The sequence below is a fragment of the Eublepharis macularius genome, chromosome 9, assembly GCF_028583425.1.
Source record: "Eublepharis macularius isolate TG4126 chromosome 9, MPM_Emac_v1.0, whole genome shotgun sequence".
Lineage (NCBI taxonomy): Eukaryota > Metazoa > Chordata > Lepidosauria > Squamata > Eublepharidae > Eublepharis > Eublepharis macularius.
The window spans coordinates 106,317,605-106,337,614 of NC_072798.1; the positions used below are offsets into that span (position 1 = coordinate 106,317,605).

Here is a 20,010-nt window from a genome sequence, read left to right on the forward strand (position 1 = left end):
GTGTCTCGGTCTCAGTTCTCTCTGCGCAGCTGCAACAGCTGCGCTCGTTCCGTCCCCCCCCCCCCACTCTCCCCTTCAGACTTTGGACTTTCTTCTTGCTGAAACTCCTGATGGTTGAACAAAAAGTCTGTCAGCTGTACTTCCAATGTGATCTTGTAGGTTTGATCCTTATAACCAGACGCCTTCCAGAAACAACCATTTGTATTTTACATCACATTTCCTCAGGAAAGCCACAAGTCTTTTATACTTAAATCTTCTTTTACGAGCCAGAAATGGAACATCCTTCAATATTTTAACCTTGTTGCCCAAATAGCCCAAGTCCACATTGTACGAATTATATAAGATGGTGTCCCGAGTCTTCTTAGATGAAAAGTCAATAATAATCTCGCGAGGCAGCTGCCGCTTCATTGCATACTTTGAAGATGTCCGGCGGACTTCCAAAATATCGCTTTTTAACTCTTCTTTAGTTGCCTTTGTGAATGACGCCAAAAGTCCCGACACCAGATCTTTTAAATTTTCACTTTGCTCCTCTTTTACATTCTGAAGACGCAGTACCGTTTGGGCACGGTCCACTTGCAATCCTATTATTTGATTCTCCAAGAGCTTCACTTCTTTACTTGTTGCTTTCATGAGTACTACGTTTCGCGTGCAGACTGCTCTGCTCCAGATGCGGTTTCTTTAATGGTTTTCACTTCGCTTTCCACTGAATCAACCTTTTGCCCCATTTCATTTAACTTCGCTACAAAGGGCTGCATAGCTTCAAAGACCGCTCGTCTGACCATCTCTTCCAGGGTTTCCCCCTTCCCCTGTAACATCGCCATCACCGATTTACTCATCGCAGGGCTCTGCTTTTTCGTCGCCATCTTGGGGGGGGGGTGCCAGCTAAGTTCCGAAACTCCGTGAAGGGGAAGAAATCCGACCCTCTTAGCTTCAACTCCCACCAATCCTTCGCATACGCTTAGAAATCAGAAGGGATTCGCTTACTTACAGGTTTTCACCTTAAATCTGCTTATTGCCGTTCTCCATGGCCCGGCTGCACGCGATGTGCTGCGCAAGTCTGCCGGCCTCCGTTGGAGCAAACAGGCAATTTACCCCCTGCATTGCTTTCAGGGGGTTCTTCCCACCGCGCTCCGGACCCTGGCTCCCTCACTGGGAGTCCTGGGGGTTAACCCTCGCGGGTCAACTGCCTGGTCAGGCTGCTCGGATGTTTCCTCCCGGACCTGCGGAGAGGAGTGTCCGACATGGCCGGGAAAACGAAACCGAATCGCCTTTGCCTTACTATTGTGACCGTTGGACCGTGCCTTGACTCCGCCTTTGCCTAGCCCTCGGGACTTGCTGTTAACTGATCTTTGGACTGCCTGACCTTGCTATCTGGACTCTGGAATGGACTCTGGCCTTGCTACTGGACCAGCCCACGACAGTATGAATCATGAACAAAATAAGTTAGTTTAAAATGAAACCATTTGTTTTGCAGCTTGTTCCTGATAGAAAAAGGGTTGAGGTCAGCAGGCACTCAGAACCAGGAAGCTGAAAACTTGGCAGGTTTTATCCAACCCTTGCGACATTTCTTAGTTCTAAACCCCCTCTAAATTAATTCTATACACACCCCACCCATTGAAATCGTTTCATTTGGTTCTGCCATGCTTTCAGTAATACGCACTAAAAAGGGGGTTGGCTCAGGTGCTGAGTTACGGTGCTAGGAATGCAGATTCCACCCTCCTGCTATTTTTGAGACATAAAATGCAAAGGCAGCAATATAACAAAGTATCGCACAAGGCTTGTGGCCAAAGATCTGCAGGAATAGTTCAATATATGAACTTTAGTTTAAGGAAGGGCATACTAAACATAATAATATCATAAAAGATAACAAAATTGACAAAGCAGATAGAATTTTCTGTCTCATGCACAATGCTAGAACTCCTGCATGTTCTAATGAAATTGGTGAGCACCGCGAAAGAAAAAAGAAAGTACTCCTTCACACAATGCACAGAGTTGGATCCACACTAAAGTGCCAATTTCTACTGATTTCATCCTTCCCGCTGCAGATCGCTCCCCAACATTACCCTTAAGGGTCCCCCCTGCAGTATTTTGTGAAGATCAGCAGGCAGCAATGTGAGGAGAGAGACAGAACGCTCCATTCCACTGACGGCAAATTTAGCCTGGATCCAAACTATCATTAACTTTTGGAATTATTTGCCACAAAATGTGGTGGTGGTGGGGGGGGGGGGACTCTGGGATTTGATGGCTTTTCAAAAGGATTAGAAACATACGCGCAGTATAGGTTCATCCGCGGACCTCCATTTTGGGCACAATGCATCTCTGCGTCCAAGTTGCTGAGCATGAACAACGGGAAAGAGCTGTTGCCTTCATGCCTGGCTCACAAACTTCGCTGGCTGATAGAGTTGCCAATTCCAGGTTGGGAAATTCCTGGAGACTTTGGTGGTGATGCCCGGGGAGGACAGGGTTTGGGGAGGGGTGCGACCTCAGTGCCGGTATGAAGTCATAGAGTCTTCCCTCCAATGCTGCCATTTTCTGCAGGGGAACTGATCTCTATAATAAATCACTGAGGTTTATTATATACTATTGAGTTGCTATCTGATGTCCCAAAGTGCTAGGAGTTTGCAGAAGCAATAAAACCCCGCATTCCCACACTCCTGAACACATGTTGCAATTACCCCCCCCCCCCATTATTGTTAGCCTGATTTAGGAATTTATAGCCTCCATGATGAGGTTGCAGCTATTTCAAACAATATATGCTCCAGTCAGGGCTTTTTTTCAGGGGGAACGCGGGGGAACGGAGTTTCGGAACCTCTTGAAAATGGTCACATGGCTGGTGGCCCCACCCCCTGATCTCCAGACAGAGGGGAGTTGAGATTGCCCTCCGCGTCACTTTCAACTCCCCTCTGCCTGGAGATCAGGGGGAGGGGCCACCGGCCATGTGACCATTTTCTCAGAGGGCAACCCACTGAGTTCCACCACCTCTTTCCCCAGGAAAAAAAAAGCCCTGGCTCCAGTTATTGTGGCAGGTCACATATTTAGAGCAATGTGTGTTCGTGTGAAGATTGCACAGGTGTTGGCTCGTGATCACCTGGAGGCATAGCTTCCAGCCCTTCCATGTCCCTTTCAGGATGGGATGGCCAGGCAGCCAGAGATGCCTGCAGCATGTTGACAGACTCTTGAACAAGCCCCATGCTGGTCAGCATCACCCAAGGAAGGCAGCTGGATCCCTACCAGGCACATGAAGATGTCCCTGTATCAGCTCTCCGAGCTCGTTGGCCCGTTCATTTCGACTCTATATAGCAGCCATAATTAGATGGTCCTGCATTTTGTTAGCCAAACATTTCCCGTTGTCAAAGCCTCCTAATGGGAAGCTGGTTCTTTTAAATTAACCTTGCCTCATTAAACTCTCTCTCCAGGCCTGATTCCCAGTTGTTTTCCTTCCATTATGTTTGACACTGAGCTGCTTAAGTGAATTGCTGCTCTGTGTATTGACAAGGAGGTCTGATTGCTGGACATCTTTGTATTGCCACCTTTTAAAAATAGATTCTGCCCCCCCTCCAGACTCTGCAGTATAGATTCAGGAACATGAACTGCAGCCCAGAATTTTACTTTGGTTTCAAAGCTTTGCCCGTCTGCTTTGACATGTGATCTTTGTGCAAAGGTGAAATCAGCTTGCACACACTATCAGTGCAATCTTGCAACAGTCTTTTTTTAAACACATCTTCCGTCTGATAACACTGCTGTTGTGTATGACTGGCCATGAGTCACATTATGTTTCCCTGTCACTGCTGTCACAAATGTAGAGTCACAGGGATTCCCCCCTGCCGCCTGCCAGCTGATAGTTTAAAGGGCCCTTTCCTGCCATGTGCAAGGAGCAGGGCCCTTTAAACATCCCACAAACTGACTTTCCCAATGTCCAATACCCACCAAATTTGCAGGGGACATACTCCTCACTGTCCTCTGAAGACCCCCCAAGTTTCAGAGAGATTGTATTGTCGAAGGCTTTCACGGCCGGAGAACGATGGTTGTTGGGGGTTTTCCGGGCTGTATTGCCGTGGTCTTGGCATTGTAGTTCCTGACGTTTCGCCAGCAGCTGTGGCTGGCATCTTCAGAGGTGTAGCACCAAAAGACAGAGATCTCTCAGTGTCACAGTGTGGAAAAGATGTAGGTCATTTGTATCTACTCAGGAGGGGTGGGGTTGAGCTGAGTCATTCTGTAAGAGTTTCCCAGGGTGTGGAATGCTAATGGCGGGAGGCTTCACTGTAACCTGAGGAGGTTCTTTTGCATATGGATTGGTGCTTGATGTGCTAATCTTCTCTGCAGGGCTATTGTCGGGTGTGGAGTGTTTTGTTGGCCTGGTGTTTTTCAGAACTGGAGCCCATGCTCTGTTCATTCTTAAGGTTTCTTCTTTCCTGTTGAAGTTTTGCTTATGCTTGTGAATTTCAATGGCTTCCCTGTGCAGTCTGACAAAGTAGTTGGAAGTGTTGTCCAGTATTTTGGTGTCCTGGAATAAGATACTGTGCCCTGTTTGAGTTAGGCTATGTTCAGCCACTGCTGATTTTTCAGGCTGTCCAAGTCTGCAGTGTCTTTCATGTTCTTTTATTCTTGTCTGGATGCTACGCTTTGTGGTCCCGATGTAAACTTGTCCACAGCTGCAGGGTATACGGTATACTCCTGCAGAGGTGAGGGGGTCTCTGCTGTCTTTTGCTGATCGTAGCATCTGTTGTATTTTTCGGGTGGGTCTGAATACTGCTTGAAGGTTATGCTTTTCCATAAGCTTTCCCATCTGATCAGTAATTCCTTTGATATATGGCAAAAACACTTTTCCTGTAGGTGACTGTTTTTCCTTGGTTGTTTGATTCATCCTGGGTTTGATTGCTCTTCGGATTTCATTTCTGGAGTAGCCATTTGCCTGAAGTGCGTGGTTTAGATGATTAATTTCCTCATTGAGAAAGCGCGGCTCACATATCCGTCTTGCACGATCCACTAATGTTTTCATTATGCCTCTTTTCTGTCGGGGGTGGTGATTGGAGTTTTTGTGTAAGTACCGATCAGTGTGAGTTGGTTTCCTGTAGACCTTGTGACCTAACTGAAAGTTTGCTTTGCGGATGACCAAGGTATCCAGGAATGAGAGTTTTCCCTCACTTTCTTTCTCCATTGTGAATTGTATGTTCAGGTGGATGTTGTTGAGATGATTCAAAAACTCCCTCAATTCTTCCTCCCCATGGCTCCAAATGATGAATGTATCATCCACAAACCGGAACCATACACTGGGTTTGTGGGGTGCTGATTCTAGAGCTGTTTTTTCAAAATGTTCCATGTAGAAGTTTGCTATAACTGGGCTGAGTGGGCTCCCCATGGCCACCCCATCCATCTGTTCATAGAATTCGTTGTCCCATTGGAAGTAACTGGTTGTCAGACAATGATGGAATAAGGCTGTTACATCCTCTGGGAAAATCTGATTAATCAGTGCAATAGTGTCTTTTACTGGAACCTTGGTAAACAGGGATACAACATCAAAACTGACAAGTATGTCTTGTGGATTGAGTTTCAGAGAACTGATTTTGTTGATGAAATCTGCTGAATCTTTGATGTAAGACGAGGTTTTCCCGATGTGGTCCTGCAGGAGATCCGCCAGATGTCTAGCTAATTCATATGTCGGTGAACCAATGGCACTCACAATGGGTCGGAGTGGGACTGAATCTTTATGTATTTTGGGGAGTCCATATAGTCTAGGTGGCTGTGCTTCAGTCTTGCATAGTTTTCTGTGCGTGTCGGGATGTAGTGAGGAATTCTTGATCAGCGCATTTGTTAGCCTGGTGATTTTGCAAGTGGGATCTCGTTTTAGTTTTTTGTAGGTGGAGGGGTCCAGGAGTTCCTTAATCTTCTTTTTGTATTCCTCCGTTTTCATGATCACTGTAGCATTGCCTTTATCAGCTGGTAGAATGATGATGTCTGGATCTGCATTGAGGGTCTTGATGGCATTTCTCTCCTTGCGTGTTATATTGCTGGTGGGAAGCTTTGCCTTTCGTAGAATCCTGGCTGTCTCTCCTCTTATTTCCTCAGCTTCCTCTTCAGGTAGATGACGGATGGCAGCTTCTACATTTGCAATGATGTCTTCCACAGGAGAGATTGCACCCCGGAGAGATTGCACCCCGGAGAGATTGCACCCCGGAGAGATTGCACCCCGGAGAGATTGCACCCCGGGAAAGGCATGATCCATGGGTCTCCCCGTTGGCTGTCATTTTCTCTTCACAGTGGCAAAAACGGGACTCTCTGCTGGAACTACTTTGAAGGGTTAAAGCCAGAAGGAGTTCAGACAGAGTTCAGTCCCTCTCTCCCTCCGGTTGCCAAGGGGATTGATTGCAGCAGGTGCCAGACTATCTGGCTTGCCGAAGGGCGGCCGAAGGCAACGAACAAGGCTTTTAACAACCACCTGTTCGTTTAGGATGGGGCCTCACGAACAGCTTGCTTGCAAACAGCAGATTGGGCTGTTCGTGGGTTTTTTCTGTTCGTATTGCTGTTCGTGCCCATGTCTAATCATGACATCAAATACTTCCCAAAGCAATAAGGAAAAGATTAGACCATTAAATCTGTACACCAGGGAGGGCAACTTTATATAATATACATTTATTATATATGTATATGATAGCCAAATCTGACCTGGATGGCCCAGGCTAGCCCTATCTCATCAGAACTCAGAAGCTAAGCAAGGTCAGCCCTGGTTAGTACTTGGATGGGAGACTACCAAGGAAGTCCAGGATTGTTATACTGCGGGAGGCAGTGGCAAACCACCTCTGAATGTCTCTTGCTTTCAAAGCCCCATGGGGTTGCCACAAGACACCTGTGGCTTCACAGCACTTCCAACCACCAGCAGCCGCCAGATCTCAGGTATACATTCATCGACTCCCTTGTGCCCAATGGCCATCTGCCAACTCCTTGAGGTTTGGCTGGATTCCTCTCTGATGCATGCCACTTTTTGAAGAGGCTGGGGAAGAAATCTGGCATTTTATCTTCGGGGTGGGCTGAGAAGTATAGAACAACTCTTCTCTATGGCTCGACTAGAGCCAGGGCTTTCTCAGTCCTGGCTCCTACCTGGTGGAACGCTCTGTCTACTGAGATCAGGGCCCGGCAGGATTTACTATCTTTCTGCCAGGCCTGTAAGACAGAGTTGTTCTGCCAGGCTCATGGCTGAGGTTGGGCCTCCGCTGGCCGGAGGATGCAACATCTACCCCCCTCCCTGTGAAAGCTGCCCACCACTGCTTGCTTTTCAGCTGCTGTTACTGTGCTGCTATATCCTGTTGTATTGCTGTATCATTGGTTATTAGTTGTATTGCTGCTGCCAGGCAAAGAGTGCTGCTATTTTTATATGATGTTTTAACGTTTTAATATGGAATGTTTTAAAATTATTTTAAGGTTGTTATCAGCCCTTAGCCCACTTGCAGGGAGGATGGAATATAAACAAACAAACAAACAAATGTGATGTCAGAAGCCACTCCAAGAACTGACAACAACACAAAGGCAACAGGAAGGACTGGCACACGCACTAAATCCAAAGGTCCCTCTTCTCAAAACATGAACAACAGTCAACAATTCAGCAAGTAAATATATTAAGCTGTAAATCAATTTCATGCAAAGTGCAAACATTCTAAGCAGCAATAAATATATTTTCACAAATTGCATACAACTAATACAAAGCATTTATATATACACATACTCCCATCGGCTGTTAGAGTAAAGAACTGCACATAACCAGTATCATCTAATCATAACCCGCCCGGGAGGAAAAAGGCTTTGTGCGTCTCTGCCGAATGCAAGTCCCTTTCCAAGGTCCGTGGCGTTCACAGTAAGATGAGTGATATGTTTTCCAAGTCTCAAAGAATGTACTCCTCAATTCAACGATGCCACTTTGCACTTTGCATGAAATTGATTTACAGCTTAATATATTTACTTGCTGAATTGTTGACTGTTGTTCATGTTTTGAGAAGAGGGACCTTTGTATTTAGTAGAGGCCACTCCAAGTCTGGACATGGGACTGCCTGAAATTCTAAACGTCTCTCAAAGTTCTGGATGCCCCCCCCCCCAGACTAGTGGACTGGCCCCCATTAAGGATCACTGTTCTGGTCATTTTACTTATCTTAAAATAAGCAAACATGTCCAATGTAATTCAGTGGGTCAGATGCACCTTTCTTCTCGCTTTGAGGGTTCTGGCCAGCGACGCACCACGTTTTGAGATGACTGAGAAGCACTTGGCACTTAAAGATATCGACATTCCATTTTACTACATGTAATATACTGAAATACATCAGGTTCCTTGCCTTTTGTTGTTGTTGTTTCAAATTGACTTCTGGTGTGCCCACCACTACAAACCCATGCTCCCTGCCACAACAGAATTTCAGCTGCAGACGTACCTGCTGGACACCCCACTGCTCCCATTGTGCCGCAATACTGCATTCCGTGTGACGGGAGTGTGCTTGCAATTCTCGCCTTTTTCCATTCTAAACATAAACGGCCTTTTGCCGTCATCTCCTGCTGCAGTGGTGATTTCAAAAGGCACTTTGGGTCTTGGAATTTTTCCTGCTTTATTCTGAGTTTTAATAAATGACTGGAGCCACTTCCTTAATAGTAAGTCAAATGTCAGCTAAGAACACTTGGATTTTGTTGGCCTAAACAAATGTAAGTGAGAAGGTGGGGAAAGACTCTCGTTTACCATAAAATTACCACTTTTAAAATAAAGTTCAGCTTGTCACACAGCAACAACCTGCCACTGACCAAACACCTGCTTGTCCTGGGTGACTTCCAAGCACAAATCAAGAGAGTTCACCACCCCTTGTACATTATTTATATTTTTAATTAAACTATTCTTATCCCACCTTTCTCCATGGCTCAGAGTGGATTACGAGTCACAATGAAAACATTACAATTTAAAACCTATAAAGTAACGCTCCCCCCTCCAAGATGTATACAGTTTCATAGAATCATAGAATTAGAAGGGATCTCCAAGGTCATCTAGTCCGACCCCCTGCACAATACAGGAAATTCACAACTACCTCCCCCCCCAGTGACCCCCGCTCCATGCCCTACCTCCCCCCCCAGTGACCCCCGCTCCATGCCCAGAAGATGGCAGAACACCTCCAGTATCCCTAGCTGAACTGGCCTGGAGAAAATGGCTTCTCCATCAAAAGCTCTGGCAAATAAAATAGCTTTACAGCCCCTCTTGAAGTTTTCTATCAATGTTGTTCCCCTTCCCTCCTCAGGGACCCCGTTTCAGAAAATGGAAACGCTGCAGGCTCTGGTCAATGCCAGGTGGGTGACCTTGAGGGGGGACAGCCAGTTAACGGTAGCTTGAAGACTGTAGTTAACACACGATGAAATATGGGTGGAGACGGCCCTTTCGATGGGAGGGTCCTAGGCTGTGAAGGACTTCATATGGACTCGATAGGATAGGATTTAAAACTAGACAGACAGACAGATTTAATCTCATTGGGTCAGATCCAGTGGAGAATTTCCACTAATGCAAGTGGGGTAACCGATTTCCCTCTCGCTGCAGACCTCTGACTCCCCCTCATATGCTGTTATAGGGGCTCCTCCCAGAACATTTTGTGGGACATTTTTGGTTGGGAGGCCGGAAGGTCCATTCCACTGATGGAGAGCGCTTCCATCAACGGAATATTCCACGGGAGCCAAGCCATTGATTTTATAATGGCTTCACATATTTCGCTCCTTCTTTGCGCAATGTGTGTTTGGACAGGCTCCAAGATGGGAGAGAAGAGTAGGAATAGAAGTCCTACCAGTTTACTTGAACCTGCCTGGACACAGCCTTCATCCCTTCACGTCAGGAAGATGGCCTTTGTCTCGCTTTAGATATTTACTGAGGAGCCGAGTTTGCTGGAATGTCTTCCTCCCGCTCCGGATAGGGATATTGCCCCAGGGGAGGATCATCTGAGTGCTCCATTGAGGCACCCAACCCACTTTCATAATATCTTTCCCACCCCTGCTTTTGGAAGGGGAATAGTTGAAGGGTTTAGTTTTTTTTACTTTTTACACTTTCTATTTATTTTAATGTTTAATTCCCCTGCCCACACTGCCACTCCAAGGATAGACGGGGAGCAGAATCTCCGGGGAGGGGCTCCTCTAGCCAGACCAGAGGTTTGGTGGCCTAATTGCCAGCCTCTGGGAGGGGCCTGGAGGTCTCCCAGAATTAAAAGGGATCTCCAGGCTTCAGAGACTTATTTATTTATTTCCGTTATTTATAGTCCACCTTTCTCACTGAGACTCAGTGGATTATACAGCATAAATCAATATGATCAACAGCTGGAACATTCAATAAATGTTGCAATAGGGTATGCAAATGCAAAATTTGCACAAATTTGAATCCAAGCAGAAATCCAATATAGAGCTGAAATAATGCCCAAAAAAGCATAAGTAATTAAACATAACGTATTAAACAGCACAGCAATTACCCAGTAGGAACATACTTGGAGCAACAGACAGTATACATTACTAAAGTCTATAGCCTCTAATACTCTTAACAATTCATTTCTTTGAACTATTTTCTTACAGTTCAAACCTCCTACATGTGAAAAAAGCCCTCCTGAATAATTCAGTTCTGTACAGTTTGCAAAAAGCCAAGAGAATGGGAGCCCTCCCGACTTCATCCACGAAGCCATTCCAGGCGGGTGGGGGGCACCGCAGTGAGCATTGATTTTGCCCAGCTGCAAGGTGGCACCTGCAGAAGGCCCTGATCAGACTAGCAAAGTTTCTGTGGCAGAGCAGAGGTAAGGGAATGGCCCCATAGATGTGAGGGAGCAAGGCCATGAAGGGCTTTGTATGTGATAGCCAAAATCTTGAACTGAGCCGGATAACTGATGGGTAGCCCATGGAGTGATTGCAGAATGAGAGAAATATGCCTGCTTTACATAGCTCCTGATAGCAGTTGGACTGTGGCATTCTGGATCAGTTCCCCTGGAAGAAATGGTAGCTTTGGAGGGCAGACGGCATGGTATATCATGGATTCTAGGTGAAATCTCGCCCCCTTCCACCGGCAGTGCTCCCAAATCTCCAGAAATTTCCCAGGCAAGAGGTGGCAACCCTATGAAACTGCTAAAAATTGCGCTGCTAATGCAGTAATAAAGTTTACAGTCCTGCGCTCAGCAAGGCTTCTTAAGACTCATGGAAGTAAACGGCAGTCACGCACCTTGGGCGCGTGCAGGACTGCAGCCGGAGTGTCCTGCTTAGCCCCCTCCAGTGTCTTCTTTGGTCCAGGATTCTCCTGCTTTCCCTTTCTGAACTACGCCTTGGTTTCATCAATAGGCCCGGCCAGAGGATGGCCCAGGAAGCAGCAAGGCCAGCATTAGCCGGCATCAGGTTTGGAAACATTTATTTTGGCGACTGGCTGAGCCCCCAACAGCACAGGAAGAGAAAGACGGCCTTTTGGTGGGGAAGGCACAGGCGGGGCAAGCTCTCACTTGGCAGGGCTGTTACAAAGGTAGTTTCGCCTGTCACTCAGATGAGGGAGGAGTCTGTGTTCAAATCCTGCAGAAAAGACCTCTCTACATGCATTTGGACAGAGGTGAGCCAAGAGCTCCCTTCCCAAACATTTTTTTCATTTCAAAAGCAGGCTGAATCCTAGTTTGGATTTGAACTAATCCCCTCTCACCATTTCTCTGACTGGGAATGACTCCACAGAGCCGCTATTTGCCCCGTTGGGGTGAAAGCACAGACCACTCACGTCCCGCGTTACGGCGATGGAACTTTTCGGGGAGGAGGGGGCATTGCGTTTCCCTCTCTTGGATTTTGCTCTGCTGATCAGTTACTCCATTCTCATTTTTAAGACTGAAAGTGCTGCTCTGTATTCTTGACTTTTAGCGGTTGATGTTTTAATTTGTTTAAATAATTAATTATTTGAATAGTTTTAAGGTGGTTGTTTGATGGTGCTTGTAAGAAAGCAACATTTTTCTTTTCACAGATGTCTCCCTCTGTGGGTACTATGGCCTCTCAGAGACAACGACTCCAAATCTTCTTCGCAGATTTACCACACCAACAAAATCCTGACAAAACATCCACTCCTGCTCGTGGGAAACAGGCTTTGCTGACACTTGGCTTGTGTTGACACAAAAGGCCCTTTCAGTCCTAGGTACAGTTGCCATCTTCAAGTTGGGAAATTCCTGGAAATTTGGGAGGAATCTGTGGAGACCAGGTTTTGGAGAGGGGAGGGACCTCGGTAGGGATACATGCCATAAAGTCCCCCTCCCCAAGCAATCATTTCCTCTGGAGGAACAGATGATCTCTGCAGTCCAAAGATGTGATTCTGGGAGACCTCCAGGTCCTACCAGGAGGTTGGCAACCTTCGTCTCAGGGCTGTCCTTCAGCCTTAGCCTTCAGCCATGAGGCTGAGTGAGGGGCTGCTTCTAGGTTTTCATGACCATGTAAGGCCGTCTCTTGCGTTCCCAGATGCTAGGAGAGTGCTCTCATGTTTAGGCACTGTAGGACCTTCACCCAAGGTCAAGCACAGCTGTACCTGTACAACTATTCAAAGTACAGGAGCTCTGCCCACTTTGGGCACTCCACTGGACGCCTCCCATCAGATGTGATGCCCTTGACAACTACTCTTTGGGTGCAGTTATCCAGCCAGTTCCCTGTCCAACTGACCATCCTAGAGTCCAGTCCACAGTCCTCCCATTTACCCGTCAGAATATTAGGAGGAACCTTATCAAAAGCCTTACTGAAACACAGATAAACTACACAGAAGAAGAACTAGGAGAACTCCAGGCCAAACCTTAAGTTTGGCAACCCTAGCTTCCAGTAGAAGCCCATCAAGTAGACTGTTGTAAAATGTCAAACGGGAGCCCGACAACATTTAAGGCATGGTAGTAAGACGAATGCACACTCCACAGGCAACAGCTGCCACAGCAGATTCAACAGTCTGCCTCCAGACTTCCTTTTCCAATTTTCTATTCATGTAGTATTTGAAGTCAGATGTATACACATCTGATGTGTTCATCTTCTTAATACTGTATTTATTGTACTTACCAAATGAACCCTCAGCTTCTTCCATTCTACTTATACAAAATGCATTCTCTGCAGACCACAGACACAAAAAGAGAACGAGGATTTCTCCGAGGGCCTCGAAGTCAGGCTTTGTTAATGGCAAACATGACTGTCTATACGGAACGGACAATTTAACATCAAGGAGGAAGAATCATAGGGGGAAATTAAATGGAAATGTCCACCTGCCTCCACACATTTCCTTTTATAGTGACTCGGGATTGCAATTACCAGCAAACTGGCAGGCACTGACCTCTAGCCTCTCCTCCAAGGCTGTGATGTGGCGCTGTCTGTTCGTGTGCTCCAACTGTAGTGCTTTGATGGCTGCGCTGTTTCCAGCTTCTTCGGCAATAACCTGTTCAAGGAAAAGTTGTCTTTATCACTTCAGGTTGCAAGGGCCATGTAGGGTTGCCATTTGCCCGAGAGGGCGGTGAGCAAAGTGCTGGGCTCCAAGCTCCACCGGAAGCAAAAATGGGTGCGGAGCAATGTTACAATGCTCTAGGAATTCCCCAGATCTCTCTGTCTTTTTTGCCTGGCAACCCTAGATGAGTAAGTTAGTAAATTTAGCCATAGGCTAACACAAGTTTACAAGACCATACATCACATCGGCTAAAAACAGTGACATCTAGTGTCATAGTTAAAATAAATTAAACCAGTCAGTACAACAGACCAAGCCATCCCACAAATCATGAGGCTGCCCCAATCACTGCCGCCTTAGATCGGATCTTCTGGGCTGCAAGTACAAAGGCAGCCCTAAGTGTACGTCACGTTTTTGAACGTTTGCCCACAAAAAAACTTTTCTAAAAGTTATGATTCTGCTCTGATTGCTCCTTACTCTTCTAGTGTCAACTAGGGGTGTGCAAAATGGGCAACCCCCCCCCAAACCAAGCTGGAAATACACCCAGATATTGTTTCATTTTGTTAAAGCAGCTTCTGGAATGGTGAACCAAATCCAGGAAACCAAGTTATAATGGCACCCACCCATCAAAAAAGCAAGAGTCCAGTAGCACCTATAAGACTAAAAAAAATTGTGGTAGGGCATGAGCTTTCGTGAGTCACAGCTCACTTCTTCAGATACCAAGCTCACTTCTTCAGATTAGTATCTGAAGAAGTGAGCTGTGACTTACGAAAGCTCATGCCCTACCACAAATTTTGTTAGTCTTATAGGTGCTACTGGACTCTTGCTGTTTTCTGTGGCTACAGACAAACATGGTTACCCATCTTGATCTCGCCCACCTAAAAGTTTGTTTCATTTTGGTTCGTGCCTCACAGCAGTAGCAACAGCACTAGGCATTGGGTTCACGCAGCAGCATCTTGTTTCCTTGCACAGCATTTACCAATCAGACCCCAAGGGGAGAGGGCCCCCCGATGTTCTTAATTCACTTTGTTGGCAGGAAGGAGGACGGGTGCAATGAGCACCATCTCCCTGCCAATTGGGTCCTCACAAGGAGAGATCTCTCCCTGCTTTTCAGCTTTGGAAATGTTTGAAAAGGGGAATGTGCAGTTCTAAAGACACTTTACTAGAAGTAGGCACTATTGAATAACATGGGACTTACATCCGAGTAGACCTTTTTAGGCGCATGTATCTTGTTTTGTTTTGCAGTGCTACCCAGGGCACTGCTCTGTCTCCTTCACCCCATCCGGGTACTTGGACGCTCAGACCCAGTGAGGAAAAGTGCCTCTGGTGGGGTGGGGGAAGGGTGCCAGTGGTCTGCTCAATCAGTCAAGCTCAACAAAAGCCCCAGAAGACTTCAGTCATAGGCTGCAATTCTAAAGACCCCCAGGAGTAAGCACTATTGAATAACATGGGACTTTGTATCTGAGCAGACCTGCATAGGATTGCTTCCACAGTTATTTAGGGGCCTCTGTTTTTCTGAGAGCCAAGCTACAAGTGAGGTTTGACACGAGTTAGATACGTGTCAGTTTCACTCAAGTTTTGATGGGAACTGTAGGCGTCCTTGCAGCTTGGCTCTCCATTTAATTTGAAGTTTACAGTGCGGCAGTCTATGGAAGGGAGAACATGTGGTCAGGAGGGGGGTGCAGGCATTGGGCTCTTGCAGGGTGCCCCCCCTCAGCTGGTGGGGGGGTTTCAGGGCCCCTCTCCCGCCCCCCTCCCTCCCTGCAGAGCAGAAAGGGCAGGCTGGAGCGTCGCTGAATCCCCCCCACTTGCCTGGCCCCTGCAGAGCGTTGCGGCACATGTGCCCAGGCCGGCACAGTGGTGGGCCGGAGCGTCCCTGCTTTCCCCCCCCACTCGCCTGGCCACTGCCCAAAGCCACTCTGTGCCCCACCAATCGAGCGGTGCAACCTCCAGGCCCAGCCTCCACAGCGTGCCGTGGCTTTGGGCTGCATCCTGGCAGCCACCTCGCCATCTTACACTGCAAAGACTGGGTGGGGGAGGCAGGCGACGCTCCAGCCCATCCTGGCCACTGCAGCACGCAGGCACGCCTGCTCGGCCAGGGTGGGCTGGAGCGTTCTCACCTCTCCTGCCTGGGCCCGGGCCCTGCAGAGCGACGTGGTGGTGGGCCAGAGCATCACTGCCTCTCCCCCCATGCTTGCCCAGTCCCTGCTGGGCGATGCAGCTCCGGGCCATGCTGCTCACATGGGCCCTGCCAAGTTGGTGCAGCATGGCTTCAGATGGGGGCCAGGTGAGCAGAAGGGAAAGGCAGCGATGCTCTGGCCTGCCACCACGCCAGCCTGTGTGCACATGACATGTTGCTCTGCGAGGGCCGGTTGAGTGGGAGGGGGGGATTCAACGATGCTCTGGTCTGCCCTGTCTGCTGTGCAGGGAGGGAGGGGGGGCAGGTGAGGGGCCCTGAAACCTCCCACCCAGCAGAGGGGAGGGGTGTGCCCAGCAAGAACCTGACACCTGCACTCCCCTCCTGACCACATGTTCTCCCTCCCATAGACTCTGTAAACTTCAAATTAAATGGAGAGCCAAGCTGCAAGGATGCCTACAGTTCCCATCAAAACTTGAGTGAAACTGACACGTGTCTAACTCGTGTCAGGCGTCACTTGTAGCTTGGCTCTGAGTCAAATGTTCAAATGTGTACCTACTCCACCCTTTCAAAAACAATCCTGTCTGCCCACAGCAAAAGGAAAAACTATGGGGAATACACAGGTCTGTTTGGGCTGGAGGCAGGGGATGGAATTCAGACAATTATTCTGCCTGACTGACTGTTTGCACTTGGGCGATAGAGAAGATTGGCAGAGAGAACACCCCGTTGTGCAGCAGAAGGCTGAGCATTGCAGGAAAAAAATGGCAAAGCACAAGGAACCTGCAGCAGCAGACAACAGCAGAATGCAAAGGTAATAAGTTATTGGCACTATAGAAAAAGAAAGAAGTGAACATGAAGGAGGATTGTTTTTAATGTCACTGCACTGACTGGTTGGCCCGCTGCCCTACTTGTGAGTCACCCCACTGCTGCTCCCCTGCTACCCCACTGCCCCTTTGCCAGTCAGTTCCCTGCCACCGTGTGCACCCATCAACATGTGCCTTCTAAGAGGTCCACTGTTGTGTGTGTGTGTTATTGTACTTGAGGAAAGTACAGTGGATCAATGGTTTAGACTAGAGGGGGCTCATAGTTGATGTGAGTTTCAGTTATGTGCAAAAACAGGTGTCCCAGAGCCTCATTTCCCCACTCCACCCCTTTGAAAAGAACAGTGTGTGTGTGCGTGGAGCTGCCCATCACTTGCCTTGATGTCTTCTCCAAGAATCCTCTGGGGTCTGTGAACATTGTGGTCATGTGCGCTCAGACTTGGTGGGTCAATGATTTAGAGGGAGGATTGTGTTCTGTGTGATTTTGGTGCTGTTGACTGCAAAAACAGCTGCCCCCAAAGCCTGGAAGCCTTCATTGCAAAGAATGAGCCCAAAACTCATGATAACAAAACCCAAACAAACCCTGAGCAGATTAGATCACAGCTAGCAATGCCCCAGCCAGAAAAATCCAGTAATGGTACATAGTTGGTTCATAACCCCTGGATCAGAAAATGAAATGGAATTTTTTTCTGTGTACATCTCTTGTGCCTACTTGTAGATCTTTTCTGTGTAGAATATTATTTAAAAATGCCTTTCCCCGTCTGCAGTCTGAAGTGGCGCAGTCCACTTTATCACCTCAGATCTTTACCACCTTAACAACAACAGCAACATAACAATATGCTAGCTAACTAACAGTGTGCTTATATACTCCTCTTCTAGACAGATTAGTGCCACACTCTGAGTGGTGAACAAAGTCAGTGTTATTATTATCCCCACAATGCAGCTGGGGAGCGGGGCTGAGAGGAGGGGCTGACCCAAAGCCACTTGCTGAGCTCACCTGCAGAGTTTGTGGCAGTACTGGGAGTTGAATCAAGAGACTGCTGATTCACAGCTCAACTACTTAACCACTATGCACATGTAGCCCAGGCCTCACTTCACAATGTTAGGTAAGATGGATTCATTCAGAAGAAGTGGCAAACATTTATGTGCTTTGATTGCATGAGAAACAAGAGGGGAAAATAAAAATAGGACCGGTCCAGGTCAGACTTTGATATTTGGAGAATCAAAGTTTCATATATGCAAAGTAACTTGGGGAGGGGGGCATTGTTAAAATGTGTATTATTGAGAACAATATGATATAAATGCATTTACGAGCAGTATTAACTATACAGGAAGTACTAGAAAGAATATAAAACTTAGAAGGAATGATATGCTAGCTAGCTATATTGGGTTCATTATACAATTCATCATATATTAAATCTTTTCCAGCAAAAACTCTCCTCTTATGTTTGCCTAATAAATTGAAGCAGAGCCTTTTATCACAGGCAGTCAACTGGTTATATTTGGCTTAGTTTACAACATTTGTTTAGTAGGTTCTTCAGGTAAGTGGAAAGCAAAATGAAGGTTGTGTTACAAAACCTATATAAAAACAAATAGTGAAATGTTTGCCTGAAAGTGTGGGAAGATAATTAGTACACGTTTTAAACTCATTGAACGTTTCACCAGTAACACATTACTGCTTTAAAAGGCAACAGCTGAGGGCTTATATTATTACTGTGCAACATATATTAGGGTTACACCTATAGTAAATTTCTGTGCTGTTTCATTTTAAAAGTTAGGTCTAGAGAACAGGGCGAGGCAATCTTTTAATGGGCAGTTGTTTTTAGCATGCTGGCTTTCCCAAACTATCATACAACCTTATGCATGTTTACTTTGAAGTAAGTTTCATACTGGTCAGTGGAGCTTCACTTCCAGGTGATTTATCTGGAGAGAGAGCACCCCAAAGAGGAGAGGATGAGGAGCAGGCCAGCCAAAGCAGCAGGCCTGGGACTCAGGGGCTGGGCCTGGCCAGGGGGCAGAATCGCTTGCCAGCTCTCCCTGTACCACGGACAGGGCTGTTTGTGCTCATCATTTTTTCCTACTGGCTTAGGAAACCCACTGCACGACTCTCTCAGCCTAACCCACCTCAGAGGGGGTTTTAAGGACAAAATGGCAGGAGTCCTGCGTATGCTGCTTTGAACTGCTTGGAGGAAGGGTGAGCTAGAAAATGCAGGTGAGATTACGATTGACACCCCGCCCCTCCACACACACACACACACCACACACACACCCCTTTTGACTCACATCTATCGGCAATGGCAGTCTTTGAATCCCTTTGGATTCTTTCGGAACATCCCATCTTTTTTCTTATTCGAACAAAGGTCCATGTTTATAGCCTTTGACAGATGTCACAAACATAGTGCTGTCTTAACTCTTCATTTCTCGGAGTTCACCTTTTCAGGAGGAGTGACTGAAAAGCAAGTGATGTGTCAATGAAGCACCCAGCAAGTGCGTTTTATAGATATTTAATTGTTCTGAAGATTTTGAAAGTCACTACAAGCAAATGATTGGGTAATTATCCCCTGAATAGCAGCTGGATGCCAAGCCAAAACCATTTAAGGCACACCCATAAATGTTTCCCTTTGGCTTTGTTAAATGTGAAGATGGTTTGACTGTGTTATCTAAATATAATATACAAATGCTTGCATTAATTAGCTTTTAAAATGTCATACATCTTTTGAGTTACTGTACAGCAATTTGAACTTACAATATACCCATAAAAAAAGAATATCATCTTCATGTGATGATTTTTTTTCTAACTCAGTTTATTCTACTTTCTCATTTCAGACCGATACAGGAATAATGATGCAGGCTTGACTATGCATTTAAATGGAATAATTTGCAGTAATGCTATAAAAAACCTGGGAGGTGGAATCCGAAGGCTTGCTTGTAAAAACAACGGCTGCTTTTAAAAATTAATTCTAAGACATACATTCAGCAGCTGGATAGATAGCTCAAGAGATTGACAATTGGATATAGGGTTTCTCATCTCCGTATCACTTCTGCAATTCTGGCTTTGTAAATCCAGACTTGAAAATCCAGATTTGAGTGAAAATATCTGGCTGGGAGTTCACAAAGATGGAGCAAAATAAAAAAATCCTATGAGGGTGGCTTGGACATTCTCCTGGCTGAGGCAGACAAAGAATTTCAGGTGGCACTGCCTTCAACATGTTGATTTAAAGACATTTTAAATACAGATGTCAATTTCCTGCAAATATTCAAGCAACTACCATGAGGTCCACCAGGGCTGCTGGCTATTGTAATAAATTATTTTGGTAGTAATCTTTGATGGCCACCTAGTGCAAAAGAACTCAATTCACCTAAAATATATAGTTTCTTGTGCCTCTTGGCATAAGAAAAAAATCCTACTGGACCTCTTCCCCCAGCTAATTGGCAACCTCAGAACAGTATTGGTTCCATGGTAGTGAGAAATTCTTAGGCTATTTCATCCCAGGCTTGGATTCCTTTGGGTTTGAGAGCACTGGATATTTTGTGTTTGGGTATTATTTGTTTTCTTTACAAATGTACAAGTAGAGAGCAGCCAGAAGCAAAGAGGAACTCCCACAAGGCAGCAAATTTGCCACCTCACATGAGAACCACACACACAC

General features: G+C 46.5%; 1 protein-coding gene across 1 annotated transcript in view; it reads right to left on the reverse strand.

Moving 5' to 3' along the window:
- The window catches only part of LMNTD1 (lamin tail domain containing 1), a 210,436-nt gene that overhangs the window by 152,035 nt on the left and 38,391 nt on the right, over positions 1-20,010 (reverse strand). The window contains exon 2 of the mRNA XM_054988437.1: positions 13,301-13,402. Coding sequence (XP_054844412.1) covers positions 13,301-13,402 — 102 coding nt within the window. The remainder of the gene's footprint in view (positions 1-13,300; positions 13,403-20,010) is intronic.